The sequence below is a fragment of the Astyanax mexicanus genome, chromosome 11 (genome assembly GCF_023375975.1).
Source record: "Astyanax mexicanus isolate ESR-SI-001 chromosome 11, AstMex3_surface, whole genome shotgun sequence".
NCBI lineage: Eukaryota > Metazoa > Chordata > Actinopteri > Characiformes > Acestrorhamphidae > Astyanax > Astyanax mexicanus.
In genome coordinates this window covers 2,591,594-2,609,583 of record NC_064418.1, presented here as the reverse complement: position 1 = coordinate 2,609,583, position 17,990 = coordinate 2,591,594, and the positions used below count along the sequence as shown (strand labels likewise).

The 17,990-nt window shown below is 35.6% G+C and overlaps 1 protein-coding gene across 2 annotated transcripts; it reads left to right on the top strand.

Annotated features, from left to right (window-relative positions):
- Positions 1–2,216: 2,216 nt before the first annotated feature.
- Positions 2,217–11,975, top strand: chaf1b (chromatin assembly factor 1, subunit B). Of its 2 annotated transcripts, none has more exons than XM_015602770.3 (14): positions 2,217–2,324; positions 4,238–4,367; positions 4,467–4,599; positions 4,837–4,960; positions 5,331–5,434; positions 5,644–5,740; positions 5,868–5,952; positions 6,739–6,832; positions 7,066–7,135; positions 7,233–7,324; positions 7,434–7,593; positions 9,115–9,648; positions 10,488–10,567; positions 11,424–11,975. In XM_015602770.3, the coding sequence occupies exons 2-14, from the start codon at positions 4,242–4,244 to the stop codon at positions 11,585–11,587; spliced, it is 1,863 nt and encodes a 620-aa protein (XP_015458256.3). In that variant the 5' UTR covers positions 2,217–2,324; positions 4,238–4,241; the 3' UTR covers positions 11,588–11,975. The 2 variants fall into 2 exon arrangements, with proteins under 2 accessions (XP_015458256.3, XP_022521390.2); XM_022665669.2 differs by having other exon boundaries at positions 2,228–2,324; positions 4,241–4,367.
- Positions 11,976–17,990: the final 6,015 nt, after the last annotated feature.

Below are 17,990 nucleotides of genomic sequence, written 5' to 3'. Positions count from 1 at the left end.
ACAATATATATCCTGATATACCACATTTACATAAGTAAATTATAAATAAATTAACAAACACGAAAATGAGGGTATTCAATCTGTAATTTCAGTTCATTGTTTTTATTAGTTTTGGTTATGAAGAACTTTCACTTTCAGTTTTCATTATTTAGTTCATAACAGTAATACTTGGTTACTTAACAATATGGGTGATTATCATACCATAGCTTTATATAAAATAAAAATAGTATTAAAAAACAGATGAATACATCACAGACAATTTCCTGGAGCCAGACCCAGCCCGAGGAAAGTGATGGGAAATCTAGGGTCAGGTCCGGGCAGAGAAATAAAAGTTTTCCTACAGGACAAACCATTCAAATGTGTGGATGAGCTCTCCGCACCTGACTAAAAAAATCACACAGTGTCTGCCTGGCTTAAAATATTTAGATAAAGCTATTAAATGAATAAATCAACATTCATTGAAAAGACCAGTGAGATGTTCTGTATGCTAAATAACAAAGAAGGCAGCAACAAGCTAGAAGCTAATAAGCTAATAACAACATTTAATAAAAACAGAAAAATAGATATAAATAAAATAGAAAAATAAACTAAGCTAAGATCAAAATGCTAAAAGAAATAGAATTAAACAAATTATAAAAATATCAAAACCAAATAGTGAACACTCAAAGCAGCAGCTTAAAGACCGAATATAAAGCTTTATCAGCGCTATGAGACGCAACACCTATAGAACGAAGGATCAGCGGCAGCCTGACGTTTCTAGTGAAATAATTAGAATGTAAAAATACACAACAGAGCGTTGTTTATCACATAAAATCAGTCCAAGATCCTCACCAAAAATATTAAACCATGATAGAAACCCAACCCTAATGGCATTTTATCATAGCCTACTTTATATATTTGCATGAATAATTGATGAAATTACTGTAGAAAGGATAGGGATGATAGAAGGTAAGTAGCAAAATAGACACTTTTCTATCGTCCCCACGATATTTATCGTCATATCGCACAGCACTACTGGACAGAAATAATCTGTCTCTCTAATCAGCTCACTAACCAGTGTTTAAGCTTACAGTAGCAGTAATGCTAGCGCCTTTACTCCATAAAACCTGTTTACTGAAGAAAAACTGAAATATATAGGTGTGTTGCTTTTTTAGCAAAATACATATTTCTACTTTCCAAAATTCAAAAAACATCCTGGCCAAGTAGATATTTACTATTTTTATTTTGTGTTTTTAGCCGTTTAGCCCCATTCACTTCAATTCATTTAAGACTCACTCGCGGGCTCCCCCTAGCGGTGTCCGGTAATATTGTGATATAATGGGCTTAGGTTGGGAGTGGGCGGGCTCGCTATAAACCAGCTGTGGTATTCTCTTCTCTCAGGTTTGCATCAGAAGCCTTAGGAAGGTTGCCAGATCACAAAAAAAGAGACACAAATGGTTGAGTGAGTGAGTCAGTGCGGCACTGTGGAACAGCTGGTTGAAAGGTTTCTCTAATTTAATTTAATTTGTTTACTAAATAATTCCACATGTCAAGTCAAAAGGCTTTTATTGACTTTTTATCTGAGTACAATTATACAGTGCAATGAAATTACGTTCTCCGGAACCATGGGGCAACATGGAACAAAAATGGGAGGGGTAGTGTGGAGGAGCACTGGGTGATGTATGGGTTTAGAGGCGGAGCAGAAGGAAGAGCTGATTGGCCGAGCTGCAGCAGCAGCAGTGTGCCTCTGATAGCGGTGTAAGCAGATGATTGGATGTCAGCAGGGGGTGGTATTATTGATTGGCTGATCTGCATATTGTGATGTGTCTGCGTACCAAATTACACGGAAACATCATCCACGTCTTAGCACAGTTAAAGCTGTGATGGCGCTGCAGGGGCAAAAATGACCACAATAAAATAAAATTTTTAAGGGTTAGGAAATGTTTATAAAAATGTTAATCAGGACTGGTATGTTGCATTACTTCAAAGGAACACATTTCAGCTATTAATTAAAAAATATATAATTTAAAATGTAGTGCCTCTTTATTGTCTTCAATATTGTAAATAAATGTATATTGTAAAAATCATAAAAAGGAAGAAAACACATTGAAAGGTGAGAAAGGTGTGTCCAAATCTTTGACTGGAGCTGTATATAAGTATACAATTTTAACTATTTTCCTCACATTACAAAACACACACAAGGGTACACCTGTAGGGTTCTTGGTCAATCTGGCAACCCTGTAAGGACGGAAGTGGGAGATGTGAAATCAGCGCGGGAAAGTGTGTGTTTTGGTGGGAGAGCGGAGAAGGAGCGCTTTATTCATTTATCTGAGCAGATTTTAGAGGTAAATCGCTTTATTTCGTGTTTATAAGATGTTTCATTATTTAGACAGCAGTTGTGTGCTGTTTTAAAGTCGGGTATTTAGCGGGTATCTGTGAGGTAAATCAGTAGAAAGAGTTTAGGAGCTGTTTTTAATGTTAAAATGCGGAGAAAACCGAGCAGCTGTTTTATTGCACCGCGCTTTATTACAACAAGATTATTATGTTACAGAGCCTTAAGCGAATGACTGAGGTAGCTTATTTATTGAACGCTATTGTATGTAGTTTGTTCTGCAACCGCTGTTTGATTTTTGTTGTAGTTTGACTTTAAAAAAGCTGCTAATGCTACATGTGCTAACCTAACTAACTAAATTCATAACTTTAGATTTAAGCGCATTTCAGCATTTTAATATACGGTTAGAATGAAGCTAAACGCAGGGTTAGTGTAACGTTACTGAGAAAAAAAATATCATCTGGGATTTTTTTATTTTTTCTAACCTGTAAACCTTCTGTTCTGTCCCTGTAAACTTTTCTTATCGGCACCGGGGAAAGTAAACAAGAAGAAAAATGTGCTAATTTATGAATATTTTTATAGCTTCTTATTATCTCAGTGTTTTATTATTTTCTCACGAAATCAATGAAATAGTTCTGTTTTACACTAGCTGGATTAAATAGCTGTGTCTTGTAAGTATCTATTAAGATTGGTACACCAGGCTATTTGCCGGTGTTCTGTCGAGTTTTGCTACCCATCAATTCGTGCTTCTTACCTGCACTGAGCATGCGCGGCACCACTTTTTTTCTTAATGAAAAAATGTAATGTTTTATTGTTTTCGAAGTAATTGCAATATACAGGAAAATAACACATTAATCAATCTCAACAAACAAACAAAAAACATACAACACACATAGATGGGTAGCACCTATATTCTATAAAATAAATGAAGCAATACAAATAGAACTATATGAAATATTACACAGCTATATTTAAATATTCTACTGCCTTGTCCTACATTTCATAGTAGAATTTATACTTTGGGTTAAAAGAATAGGACACTCGTTCCATCATAACGTTTTCCAATAAATTGTTTTTCCGTACAGTTAAGGAGAGAGGCTGTGGCTCTATCCATAAAGTAAAATTATTTTCTTGCCTATTAATGAAGAAGATAAAATACTTTTAGCTACTACTTTGCCATGTTTACATACAGAGGTCTTGCCTAAAATCATTAGTCTTGGAGAAAGTGGTTTATTAACATTTGTGCTTTTAGTAAGCATGTAATTTCTGAAGAGTGTAATGTATTATTATTACAATGTCATATTTTAATTTGAATAGATCTTAACTTCATATTATTAGTAGTAAAATGTTATATTGCTCCATACTAAGTTACAGGATTTATCATCTACGAATTCATTAATATCATTAATATATACATTTCTTAGCTTACTATGTGATGTTTTAAAGATTGGGCAATTATAATCTCTCATTTTCATATATAATTTGGATACAATTTTTCTTTTGCGTTATTTGAGGTCTGAAAGCTCTGCATCTTTTTTATTTAATTTTTTTTTTTTCATTTTTCATTTTCTGCAAACAAATGCTCCAAATGACAATATTTTCATTTGGGGTTTAAAAAAAGGAAATGTCTGTAGTTTATAGAATAAAACTCAAACATAAACCCATAAATAGCAAAATCAGAGAAACTGATTCAGAAACTGAAGTTGTCTCTTATTTTTTTCCAGAGCTGCATTTGAGACATTACTCGGGATACAGATTTAAATAATACATTTGTTAAATCTTTTTTTTTAGAATCTATTTTTCACCTGTTTCAGTCTCACTCTTTCTTTCTTTTAACTGAATACACTCAGTTTTTCTGCTCTTGCTGGTTAGCTATAAAGCTCATTATTATCACTCTTCATCACTTTTTCTCCTCTCTGTTTGTAGCAGGATGAAGGTGGTAACCTGTGAGATCGCCTGGCACAACAAGGAGCCAGTATACAGTTTAGATTTCCAGCAGAATGCAGAGGGCAGTATTGACCGTTTGGCCACTGCAGGAGTGGACACTACAGTGCGGGTGAGTGGATGCAGCTGTAGTATACTATTTAAAATACTGTTTAGAAGTAATCAAAACGATTTTGTATGATTTTTATTATTTGTATTTTGGTTTCTGTAGCTGTGGCGTGTGGATCGTGGGCCAGATGGAAAGGCTGTTGTAGATTTTCTGTCTAATTTGACCAGACACACAAAAGCAGTGAACGTGGTTCGCTTCTCTCCTTCCTCAGAGCTCCTGGCCTCGGGGGGAGATGGTAGGTCTTTACTTTTACTTTGAACACGCTAACATGCTATTAGCTGTGTTTGCTTTAAGACACTTTACAGCATTTTATATATAATATTTAGTATATTTTCTGCCAAGGTTAATTGGTCACCCTTTGTTTTAGATGAATGAAATAAAATTAAGTAGTTAACCCCAAGTCTACTTATTGTTTAATGTCTCCAACGCACGGTAATGTAGTTTTCAGATCTAATTTGTTATTGTTATTCAGATGCTGCTATACTGCTGTGGAAACTGAATGATAGTAAAGAACCTGAACAGACCCCAACCTTCATCCAGGAGGATGAAGATGCTCAGCTTAACAAAGAAAGCTGGAACGTTGTGAAAACTCTCAGGTCATTTAGTTTTCTTTCTCATGCAGTTAACCTTTAATTTAATCAGCCCTATTTGCTTTACGTTAAGAGCTTCTCAATTGGTGGGCCCATTGTCGAAGGCAGGATCTTTTTTCTTAGCCACATTAGGCTCAGTTCAGTGGTACCCATGGCTTTTTACTAGTGTATATAACCAGGGGGATTTTTTGGTTTCATGTTTTAAGTTTAGTATTTAATACCAAAAATCTAGATCTAGAAGGTTGTGTTTTATTAGTGACATTAAATCTATTTTAGGAGCCATAGCACCTTTTAACATGTGCAGGACCAGAAATGGTTAATGGTTAACTCTTCTTTAGAGCATTTTAAGAACATCTTTTTTAAATAAATGTTGCAGGGGACACATTGAGGATGTATATGACATCTCATGGACCAGCGATGGCAATTTCCTTGTTTCTGGTTCTGTGGACAACACTGCCATCATGTGGGATGTCCAGAAAGGTATGAGCCACAGTGTTTTTACCTGTTAACTGTGTTTTAAACTAAGCACTTAATGTTTTAAGTAAACCTTCCCATTTGCTGTATCTTATATTTACACACTGAATGCGTGTGTGTTGTTCTGCAGGTTGGGTGTTAGGGGTTTGTGTGTGTGTTTTGTGACAGTGGTAGTTACTTGTGTTCCACACCTTCCCTTATATGTGTGTGTACAGGTCAGAAGATGTGCATCTTTAATGACCATAAGAGCTACGTGCAGGGTGTGGCCTGGGACCCGCTAGGCCAGTACATCAGTACACTAAGCTGTGACAGGTAGTGTGTCTGTGTTTGTGTTGTGTTCAAGTCTTCTGTTTAAGTATTATGTTCAAGATTTCAATGTAATTCTGTTGTGGTATAGCCTAAAACACATAAAACAAACATTTCTTTTTTTTTTACACAGGGTGATGCGTGTGTATAGCACACACACCAGGAAAAAAGCCTACATTGTGAGTAAGATGACTTCAGGCTCTGCTGCAGAGGGAGAGGTCAGTGTTTTAGTCGTTGGTGAGACTTACAATTGCTGTCAGTGTATAAATTTGGGTCCAGGAATCGTAATTAAATCTATACTATTTCTCCATGCACGTCATTGGTGGTCACAAAAGGTTTTATTAAATGCTAACCAATAAATAGAGGCCTTTCTCATGAAAGTTCTTGACGGAAATAATACAACTCTGGAAAAAAATAAGAGACCACTTCAGTTTCTGAATCAGTTTTTCTGATTTTGCTATTTATAGGTATATGTAAATGTAAATTAGTAAAATGAACATTGTGTTTTACTCTAAAACTTCAGACATTTCTCCCAAATACCAAATAAATAAATTATCGTCATTTAGAGCATTTATTTACAGAAAATGAGAAATGTCTGAAATAACAAAAAAGGTGCAGAGCTTTCAGACCTCAAATAATGCAAAGAAAACAAAAAGTTCATATTCATAAAGTTTTAAGAGTTCAGAAATCAATACTTGGTGGAATAACCCTGGTTTTCAATCACGTCTTGGCATCATGTTCTCCTCCACCAGTCTTACACACTGCTTTTGGATAACTTTATGCTGCTTTACTCCTGGTGTAAAAATTCAAGCAGTTCAGTTTGGTGGTTTGATGGTTTGTGATCATCCATCTTCCTCTTGATTATATTCCAGAGGTTTTTAATTTGGTAAAATCAAAGAAACTCATCATTTTAAGTTCATTTTATGATTCCGTAACTACCCCAAAATTACTATAGTCCATCATTTTTGTATCACAGCTCACATGAATGTTTTACATCATTACAGGTCAAGAACTACAGGATGTTTCATGATGACAGTATGAGATCCTTCTTCAGGCGTCTCACTTTTACCCCAGATGGATCCTTCCTTCTTGCTCCTGGTATGATGGATAAATAACTGTATTAAAAGGAAAATGAATATTTACTGTCTAATTTATCATGTTTAATACATTTTGTGATGCATGAGGGAAAAGCTCTGTTCTCATAATGCTATAAAGTGTATTTTCGGTGTATACTTTATGTAGTTGTTGCATCCTATCACTGATATATGTATATGTGTGATGGGTGGTCTAGGCTTTTTCTTGTTCTGATACAGTTTTATATGTATTCTCAGCTGGGTGTGTGGAGGCCGGAGAAAACGTCACGAACACCACTTACGTATTTTCCAGAAAGAGCTTTAAAAGGTATTGTAGTCATATGTTCCTGTGTTCTATTGCAATATATGATATTTCAGTGATTTATTAGTTTTTTTTTATAGTATATCTGTGTGTTTTGTTTCAGACCTGTAGCACATTTGCCCTGCCCTGCTAAAGCCACTCTGGCTGTACGATGCTGTCCTGTCTACTTCGAGCTCAGAACCAAGAAAGCAGAGGGTAGGAGCTGCTCCCACTTTATTAAGATTTATTGATAATTATTGATATTACTCAGTATGCTTAAATTTTTCTCTCTCTCTGCCTTTTATTCATTCATACATTCATTCAGATGGATCAGTGCAGCCGCTGCCGAATGCGTTCCAGCTGCCCTATCGACTGGTATTTGCTGTGGCGTCTGAAGACTCTATCTTCTTCTATGACACCCAACAAACCCTGCCATTTGGTTATGTGTCTAATATTCACTACCACACCCTGAGCGACCTCAGCTGGTACGTGTATACATGTCTACATATTGTAAATAACACACAATAGGGTTATTATTATTATAGTTATAATTTAAAGGCCTATTTATACTCCTGCGTCTAGCCTACGCCATCTTAAAATGTAACTAAAGCAGCAGCTTTACCAACTAAATTCAACTCCAGTCTTTTTAATGAAGAATATTGACTTTGTGTCAAATGTGTAATAATGACGCAGCACATTTAGAGTTCATAGGACGCACTGTAATTTAACTGTACACAGCTTTAAGTTGAATGGTTTCGTATGGCTACAAGACTGTTACTTTTAGGAGCTAGAGCTCCGATCAGGCCCAAAATATCCAGCCCGAGCCTGACCCAAAGTGCATTTTTGAACCAGAGCCTGATTTAAACTCGAGCGTTTACAAAACTGAACCTTTTAAAAAATAATAATATAAAAGTTTGAATGAGCAAAATCTGTTCAGAATGATGTTAATAAACATTGCAACACTGAAGAAGCATATTTTTCGAAAGATTAAAACCTGTACAATGAGAACAATGATCCACAGGCTTAAACATCAGTAAATGAGGCTACAAGGATACAAGAATGATGTCTGAATGAATTTCCTTTTTTATTGGTTTAAGAATATAAAATTATTTCTAAACAAACAAACTTTTTAATATTGAGCTTATAGTCTATGTGCAAAAACACAAAAAACATGACAAGTGGAGTGTGCTTTGAGCACTTATGCAACTTTTTAAAACACAGTTTGATTTGTTACTTTGCTGTATTGTAATTATTGCTTCATATAAAATAAAAATAGCATTAAAAAACAGACGCCTACATCACAGACTATTTTCGTGACCACAAACTAGGCAGAGGAAAGTGATTTTGTGAGCCTGGGTCGGGCTTCAGGTCGGATTGGATTCGGGCAGAGAATCTAAGCTCTGCTAGAAGCTACTGGCTTATTTTTAGTCTGGAGCCCTGCATATGTTTCAACTAAGGGTAGGGTAAAATAATATCACGATATTTCATGGTATTTTCGCGATAATGATACTCTTGGCGATATGACAAAATACTGAATCAAAAAAAATATTTAAAAAATACACTGCTGCAACAAAATGATTTTTTTTTTATTATTATTGCATACAATATGACATGGCACACCTCTAACTGAGATATTAAAAAATACAAGAATTTAACAGAATGTAACAGAAGTCAATGTTCCAGAATGTCATGAGATTCAAATATCTCCATATATCCAGGATCAAGACAGATAAGTAGATATATAATGGGAAATGATAACTGTAAATGTATCTTTTGCCAAAAAAACAGTAAAAAAAGTAGTACCCTGATGTTAGAATTAGGGGTGGATGATATTATGGCACGATATTTAAGGATATAATATCGTTCACGATATTAAAATTTGCTGGCGATATTATCATGTACGATACAATATGGCACACCCCTAGTTCTAACATCCAAAAATTCTATATACTGATCTCTACTTTTCCAATTTATGATTTATTCTTATTCTTATTCCTCTTCATAAGGTCTCATGATGGTTCTTTCCTGGCTGTGTCGTCCACGGACGGGTACTGCTCTTTTGTGTCGTTTGATGAGCTGGAGCTCGGCACCCCTCTAAAGGAGCGACCCCCTCTAAATATCATCACACCCGTCAGTGCCAGCGAGAAGAAGGGCAAGAGAGCCCAAGCCATCGGTCGCACCTCCTCCCCCGTGCCTCGCCCCACCCCTGCACCAGTCCCCCAGGAGAAGGAGAAAGAAGCTTCTCCAGCTTCTGTTCCAGAAGAGAAGCAAACGCCACAGGGTCTCAAAGCCAAACCTCAGCCCAGGCGCATCACCCTCAACACCCTGGAGGGCTGGGGTAAACCCAGCACCCCAAAATCTCCTGCCACGCCCACAGCCACGCCCACAGCAGCTCCTACCAGCAGCCCCAGCATGCCCAAGTCTGCACCCTCCACCCCTTTGTCCAGTAAAGCACCACTCACTCTTAAAACAACCCCCATCACTCCCATTGGATCCAGCAATTGTAAGAACACCACAGTGGCAAAGGGACCCACACCCAGGTAAGAAAGCAAACAAAAATGTGATATTTTGCTTTAATTTTAAGGTTCAGAATTATCAATATATATATTATATGATAGATGTGTTGGTCAATTAAGAAGCTTAATGCTTTTTAATGCTAATATTTGAGTTGGCAAAAATAATGTTAACACAATTAAGTAAATAATTATTGGGCCTGTTCACACCTGGTATCAACATGCGTTTGGATCTGCATAGTATCTGAAAATCATTGTTTTCTGTTTTCTAAATTTGATTACGCACGTAAAAAGTGAGAGAGCAAGTGAGTGAGAAAGGGAGGTGGAGAAAGAGGAAGAAAGAAGCCAAGTTCAAGTGTTTTAATTCTGATTTTGTTTAATTTTTATGCTTGCCTGAAGAAATCTGATTATACACTTGTATTAAATGTGTATGAAATCTTCTTGTCTTGAGGACCAGCATTGCCGAGTAACGTCACAGTCCAATACAATCCAATATATATTTATAAATACTGTATGTAATATATTTGTAATTGGCAGATAACCTTGAACTTTGCGATATTCGATTATAGTGATGAAACACTTTAGTCTGTACATAATCAGTACTGCTGCATCAGGGGGAACTTGAGCCAGCTAAGAACTTGTATCAGCAGAGTTTATACGTTTCTGGATCTGTGTTGAACATTGTTTTAACAGATTTCATGTGCCAGGTGTTGTAATTTTTGGGGCAGATGTGTATAGTTCCTCTTTTTTGTTATGTATGTGTTGTATAATATTTTAAAGTGTTTTGGTCTTTACTTTACTTGCTTCATTTAGTACTTCTTCTGGATGATTTTAAAATGAAGTTTTTATTTTTTTCTCTCTTTTAGGCGAATTTCTCTGACTCCTATTCTCCCCAAATCATCACAGACCTTCATCACGCCACCCTCCACTGAAAAAGCCAAACATGGTCAGTAGTGATGATTAGAGCATATTTTGTAACTTAGGCACTTGGATTTTTAATAAAATTATATTTAATCAAATATTTCCCTGAAAAAAAAAAAAACAGCTTTTGTTTTGCAATACTGGATTGATTATCAAAAACATATTTGTTTACACATTAAGATGGGTGACCAGACAGTGGTTTTGTGTTTAAACTGTACCTGTTAGACAGACAGTACTGTACTTTTTTTGTTGGGTCCTGCTGTTCTGATTGAAAAAATAAGCTTTTCTTTTATTTAGATTTTAGATATATGATCTTGTTTAAATAATATTTTAACTCCATATAAACACACTATCAGTGTATTGCCTTGCTTTACAGCATTGCATATATTTAGGGATATCTTAAATCGTATTTCCTGTAAGTTCTTGCCAATACACTGCCCTACTCGGGGTGTCAGTATGTTTTTATTAAAAAGGAAGAAAAATAAATAAATAAATCTATATTAAATGAAAATATAAACACATCTTAGTAAATGAACTACCAGAAATAACTTTTATAGGGTTACAAACATAAAATAACTGTTTGAAAAGATTCCACCAGCTAAAATACTTAATTTTCTGGAAGTTCTTCATATGAAGAACAGATTTAAGTCTGTTGTACTCAAGTCATGAACATTTGTCAATGCCACAAAATAGCCAATATGTTGCTGATATGTCACAAAACACAAAAAACAAGACAAACAAAAATTAAAATAGATAATTTTAATTAGATAATACCACCACTACATACATACTTTTAGCAAGAAGCTTATTATAAGGAACTTGTATATTGCTATGTAATGCTGTGTCTGATTTTACAATTTTCCTGTTTCTGTCCTGTACAGAGAGACCGTCTCCTCCCAATGACCCGGTGTGTAAACCCCCGGAGTCCAAGCGACCCAAGACTGATGAGTCTCCAGCCCAGACAGAGAACACCAGCACCTCCACCCAGAGCAGCGAGACGCCCGCGGGAGCAGAGTCCAGCAGCAAGCCAGCAGCTAATCCTTAAACACCTTCAGGATCATGACAGCGGTTCCTCATGATACATCACAGTGTACCCAAGGACTTCTTTTATAGAATAAAAGCCTCATAAAAGACTCATGAAGATGCATGAAGCTGAACATATATATACTCCAGATTCATCATTAAACTCTTATACTGTATAATAATAATACAATAGTGTTTGCATGACCACAATCTTGTTTCTTTCCAAGCTTTTTTATTCCTTTATTGTAATTAATGGGGGAAAATACTGCATTACTGTTTAAGTTTTGTAGTAAAACCAACTTTGGCACTGTTCCTCATTTGTTGTATAACTTACTGCAATGTTAAAAAGTTAGGGTGTCTGGAATAATATCTGTTTAGATTAAAAATCGATCAAAAGTCGATCAACTTTACTTTTATAACTACATTTGTGAGAGTGAACAGATACTGTACATACAAGGGAAACGAAGAAGAAGCCTGCAGGTTTTATAATGGTCTAAATAGATTTTATTAAATTAAAAATCTTTAATAGTATCTTTTGCTGTAGTAAAACATGATAAAGAGTACTAACTTTTATTGAATAGCCCACCTCCGCTCTCCTGCAGCTTTCTGAGATCCAGCAATTTTGTGCTTTTTGCCCAGCGCTCTTTACCAAGGCCACTTTGGGGCATAATTTGCCCTGATAAATTGCTTTTTTTCACTGTTATCCAGGTTCAAAGTAGCTCCACACCACCATACTAGAATCCGGAGAGCCCTGACACATAAAACCAGGCATTAATAACTTAAAAAGTGCACAAGAAGCTCATTAAAAAACACTTCTAATCTCCAGAGATCAGGTTACGCTACAGGTTGTAAAAAGTGGGTTTTTTTCTGAGCTTCTTGGGCTCTAAAAAAGTACTTTTAGGACACTTTTTTTTTTTCTTTTTTTTTAGCAAAAATTGTCATTTAGAGCTGTATTCATAGTCATTTTGTATAATTTTTGGTTAAACATTTCTCTAGAACAGTATTTTGCATTAAACCATTTAAAATGACATGGTTTACAGCTCACATGATTGTGCCAGTTTGTTGACCTCAGCTCAGTAATTCAGTCTGTCTGTTTACGGAAAAGAGAAGCTGTGGCGGGACATTTAGAAATTGAAAACATTTCTGTAAATGTTTCACTTCTCTGCAGAATTCGGAGTGCTTGAAATTGCAAAATTTCTTGTATTTGTTAACTACAATATGCAACTTTGAATTGCATATGATCTGGCACACCCCTCACTGAGATGTTTAAATATATAAGAATTTAATCAGTTTGTAACACAAGAAGTAAATGATCCAGAATGTCATAATAATACTAATAATAATGCACTTCAAATATCTCCATATATCCAGAATTAAAGTAAAAAAATGATACTGGACAGATATATATATATATATATATCTCTCTTTATATAATATATAATGGGAAATAAGAACAGTGTGAATTTTTCTTTTCCTAAAAACAGTAAAAAAGTAGAATCCTGATGTGATAATTAGTGGTGGGTACCATATTTTAGGGTATAATATTGTTCATGATATTTAAAAATGTTGGCGATATTATTGCGTACAATACGATATGGCACAGCCATTTACTGTATCCTGGTTACCCAGCATCTCTTCTTTGTGATGCTGTTTAAAATGTTGGTCTTGAAGCCACTTATAAAAATGACCGACATTAAAATCATCATCACGTTCACATGAATGTGAAGCTTATTGCATGAAAAATGAGTCAACCAATCAGGTGAAGTGTTTGGTGTGAGAAGCATCAGTGACTCACGCTGACTGAATGAGGTGGGGGAGGGAGATTAATGAGCAAAAGGTAGTTGAGATGGTGAACATTGTGTTTCTGTGCGTATGCAAGTGTTTTCCTCTCTGATGAGTCAGTCAGGTGTTTGCCAGAAACGGCATCTGCAGTCAAAGTGCTGTTTCTCTCTGATCCTCTGATCATAAAAAACTATTATATTAGTTATTATTATATACCATATATTTTTTATCATTTTACTTTGGAACCACACTTGTGTCCTTTAAAACATTGACCATGGAAAATATTTTTTTAAACCATATTTTTTCCATTAATAGCTGAAATGTGTTGCTTTGAAGTAATAAAACAAACCAGTCTTGTTTCTAACCTGTAAAAACACTTTTATTGTGTAATTTCTTCAGCACCCTCTCAGGTTCAACTGTGTTATAGGTGAGGATAATGTTTTCATGTACTTTGGTGCGCAGACACACCACAATATGCAGATTAGCCAGCCAATAATACTGCCTCTCCCTGCTGACGTCCAATCATCTGCCTCTTACTCAGAAGCACGCTGCTGCAGCTCAGCCAATCAGCTCTGCCTCCTGTCCCACTCCTAAACCCATACATCACCAAGTGCCTCGTCCAAACTACCCCTCCCATTTTTAAGCCTTTTTTTTTTTTTTAAATCATTTTCAGGTAGACGCCAAAGGTAAGTGAACCATATTCCACAAACTAAATCAGTCCTTGCTGTCACAAAAATCTAACTTTGTTTAACTGTATTTACCTCAGCATTGCTGAATAATGCGTTCAACCCTAAAGACTGCTGTGCCATAATTGAAAAGAAGATTAATTTACTATACATAATGTATAGTTAAAAGAAAAGTAAGACTATTATATTACTTATATTACTAATTTAAACAATTATAAGATAATTCAAAATGCAATCAGTATAAAAAAAATCAGTCATGTGTCAACCCCTTACAGAAACACTAATGTATTCTCTGAGCCAAAGCTCATTTAAAATGAACTCATGCAAAATGGAAAATTGTGGTCTGTGGTTAGAATTAAATTATAAAAATTAAATAAGCTTTGGTCCACAGCTTTTCTGGATTGTGTTGATGTGTGCCTTTTTTTTTAGCATGATACAGCTTTTTAATTTACATCTGTGTAAATCACTGTGCTCCCAAACAGTGATTTCTGGAAGTGCTTGTTTTTAATGCAGGGCAACCTGAGGGCCCAAAGATCACCAACATCCTATATTGACTGTCAGCCTTTTCCCTTAAAAACACAGATTGGGGAACCTCTGTTCATTCCTTTCTTCTGACACTTTGTCTCTCTAAAACGTTCATTTTATACTGGGTCATGTGATTTAGTTTTAAATTACTCCTATTGCAGCTGTTTATTAGTTGTTCCACTTATTTTTTTTATCCTTTTATTGCACTGTCCTAATTTTTTGAGATTTGTTCTGAATATCTCAAGTTCTAAATGAGTTAATGTTTTCCAAGAAAAGGTAAAATATCAAATTTTCAACAACTGATATGTTTCCTATTGTGTTCTATTTTGAATGTGTTATGATCTAGTCAAGCCTGGCAAAGCAGTTAAACATGACAGCCACTTTCACGAGAATGTGGTGGTGTTGACACGTTTAACACTAGTACAGGCCTCGTGAAACACACCTCAGGACCACAGCTTTTCCTGAGTCAGTGTCTGCAGAACGGATGCTGAAAGGTCAGACTTAGCGCCTGACAAAGCAAAGACTGAGGGAGCTAATGGGCATCTAGGCTAGGCTAAATGCTAACACTAACCTACCAAATTTAACTACTTTTTAGCAACCGGACTACTAAATTAAAAAACTTTAAATGTGGAAAAAATAACAGATTTCTTTGCTGAAAAGACGAGACTAAAAATCTGCGAAAGTGAGCTGGTGCAAGACTTAAAACTAGGCAGGCTACAATATCTTAATTTTTCTAACAACACACTAGGATGTTGTGACCAGGTAGGCCTTAAAATTGCATAACCATGACAGTGTATTTGTGGACATCTGTGTGGAAACTTTAAAAACCTCCTTCCCTCAGTAACAGCACTGAAGATGGCTTATGGCTGGGTCTTCCAGCATGACAATGACCCGAAGCACACAGTCAGGACAACTAAGGAATATCTCAATGTTGCCCAGCGACAGTCCAGAAACCTGCAAGATCTGGAGAAGTATGCAAACTTGGTCAGAAACAACAAGAATTGTCTGATTTTATACATTTTTTAGATTCCTCTAACAGATGAAATGTACCTACGATACAAATGAAAGATTCTTTGTAGGTGGAAAAACTTGGCAGTGTATTAAATACCTAATTCTGCCACTGTATACTTAGGTGTATAATCTATGTAAGGTCTAACTGTGTGTATCGGCATCATCATCATCATTGGCAGATATATACAAGTTTCATATCGGATATTGGCTTCGGCCCATAATTTCCACATTGTTGCATCCCTAAATGGAACTATATAAATAAAGATAAGTATATAAACATTTACTCATTTACCAAGCCTATATTGCTGAATCATCTTCTTTTATTTCAGCTAGAGTGTCTTACAAATAAATTAAATTACAGTTGAATAAAAGCCAAAAACCTATTTTACTTTTGCATGTTTATTTTGATATCAATCCAAAACAAATAGGTACTACAGTTTACAGCTGAGACTGGTTGGTTGCAGTACATTAAACCTCTTAGAGTATGGAAAAATTTGTAGACACTAGTTTATTTTTTACTTTTTTTTTTCAGTTAAAAGTCATATTTCCAAAAAATTTAACACAAAAAGATAAATAGAAGCTGGACAAACGCAAACATCTCCTTTGTAAAAATAACAAACACATTTTTTCTCTGTGACAATGAAGTGAAGCACTATTGTCTAATTGTCTCAAAGGCCAAACTGCAGGTCTGGGTTTGTGTCTATAGAGGGGCAGACAGTGGCAGAGGGGCCCATGCAGGCGTACCTGTCGTACATACTGGACCAACCACTGAAGTTTCTAGTAAAAATCTTTTCCTAGTTTTAAACATGTCATCAATAATGATTTGTTTGACATACAGTCAGTTTAAATTTACAGTGATACACCATACCATTCAGTACATGTTAAAAGCCCAGTAGGTATGTCTGCTTGATGTTATATTTAGTTTTAAATAATGAAAGTCATTTCTATACATTTTCTTACAGGTTTACGTCAAATTAAACAATCTAGTAATGAAGACAAAACTATAGATAAGTATACATGTCTGCCCATAATTCAAAAGCACAGGGTATCTGTTGGTATGGGGAATTAAATGTCAGACTTTTACAAACTTTATAATAACACTTAGAAACTAAACTAATTAAGAGCACACAACACCAATACTGAGTACAGATTATTCAGTATTCTTTCATTTAAAAAATAATATACTAATCTGCACAAGCAAAATAAAACAGTTTGTACACTGAAAATAAGCTTCAGTGCAAGAATAGCAGCTATCCATCCATTAAATCTACACTTCTCTATGATTAAAACCTACATGAATTTGGCACATTTATATTATGAAATAATGATGTTGATTTGTGTGTAATGTATTATTTAAAGGTCTCCTTTCACTAAAATCTACTGGTTCTTTGTGAAATAAAATAGGTCTTTCTAAACTGTATGATGCTGCTCATGAAACTGTTCTTTAACCTCCGTTGTCTGCAGTACCTAGTAAAAGAAAATGCATAGAAAAAGGAACCGATCAGAAAAAGCATTGTGTCTACAGTACATCAACGTGTGAGTTCATGGCATTAATAACATTTCTTTTGGCTCGCTTTGGGGCAGAGAAATGCTAAGAGTCTGACGTTAAGCAAAGTTAAGGGTTTAAAACTTTATATCTTTATAACTAAGGTAAGGTAAGGTTGTATCTCTGAACACATTTTGTCCTTTAGGTTTTAGAGCTGTAAAATTGACTGTGGGGGAAGGCAGATATCGTTTCGGCAAGAGCAGAAATCCTGTCTTTCATCAGAGACCACTAATTCAGTGAACCAAAGCAGGGCTAAAAAGAAACACCTGAGCACTTTTTTTGTTTCACAAGAAAACACAGAGGCACACATGGCATTTATTTAAAATCAATCAAATCAAATTTAATCAAATCAAATCAAAGAGCAGCTACATGTAAAACGATGACACTGATTTAATGTTAAATCATGAAACAAATCTGACTGGCGAGAACAACATTTGTTTTAAAGCATAAGAGATGGATAAATGAAGGTTGATTCAACATACTTTGCTCTCTGTGAGGAGATTATTATTATTTGGGAGTGTACTATGTGGACAATTAGGTAAAATCATGCAAAATCAGGTGAAATCAGACAAAATCAATCGAAATGATATCAAATCAAGCAGCTAAAAGCCCTGGAAACGAATTGAACCCAACACATGCTTCTCCTTTCTCCAGTCCGTAATGATAAACTTAACAGGGCTGGTTCACTTGGTAAAGCAGCGAGCAGCGCTGACGTCAACAACCTATCTTGATCTAGGAAAAAAAAGTGGAGGGGGGCGGGAGGAAAAAAAGAGGAGCCTGATTGACAGGTGAGCAAACCAATCAGAACGCGGGTAGCAGCGGCTCTTTAAAGAGTCTACTAATAGAGAGTGAGTGGGGGCGGGCGAGGCGCTGGG

What these genes read in the sequence shown, in the direction of transcription:
- chaf1b (XM_015602770.3), top strand. Translation starts at nt 4,242, where the DNA reads ATGAAGGTGGTAACCTGTGAGATCGCCTGGCACAACAAGGAGCCAGTA. An exon ending in CATGTGGGATGTCCAGAAAG is followed by an intron (nt 5,435 to 5,643) that starts GTATGAGCCACA and finishes GTGTGTGTACAG; the next exon opens with GTCAGAAGATGTGCATCTTT. An exon ending in CACTGAAAAAGCCAAACATG is followed by an intron (nt 10,568 to 11,423) that starts GTCAGTAGTGAT and finishes TGTCCTGTACAG; the next exon opens with AGAGACCGTCTCCTCCCAAT.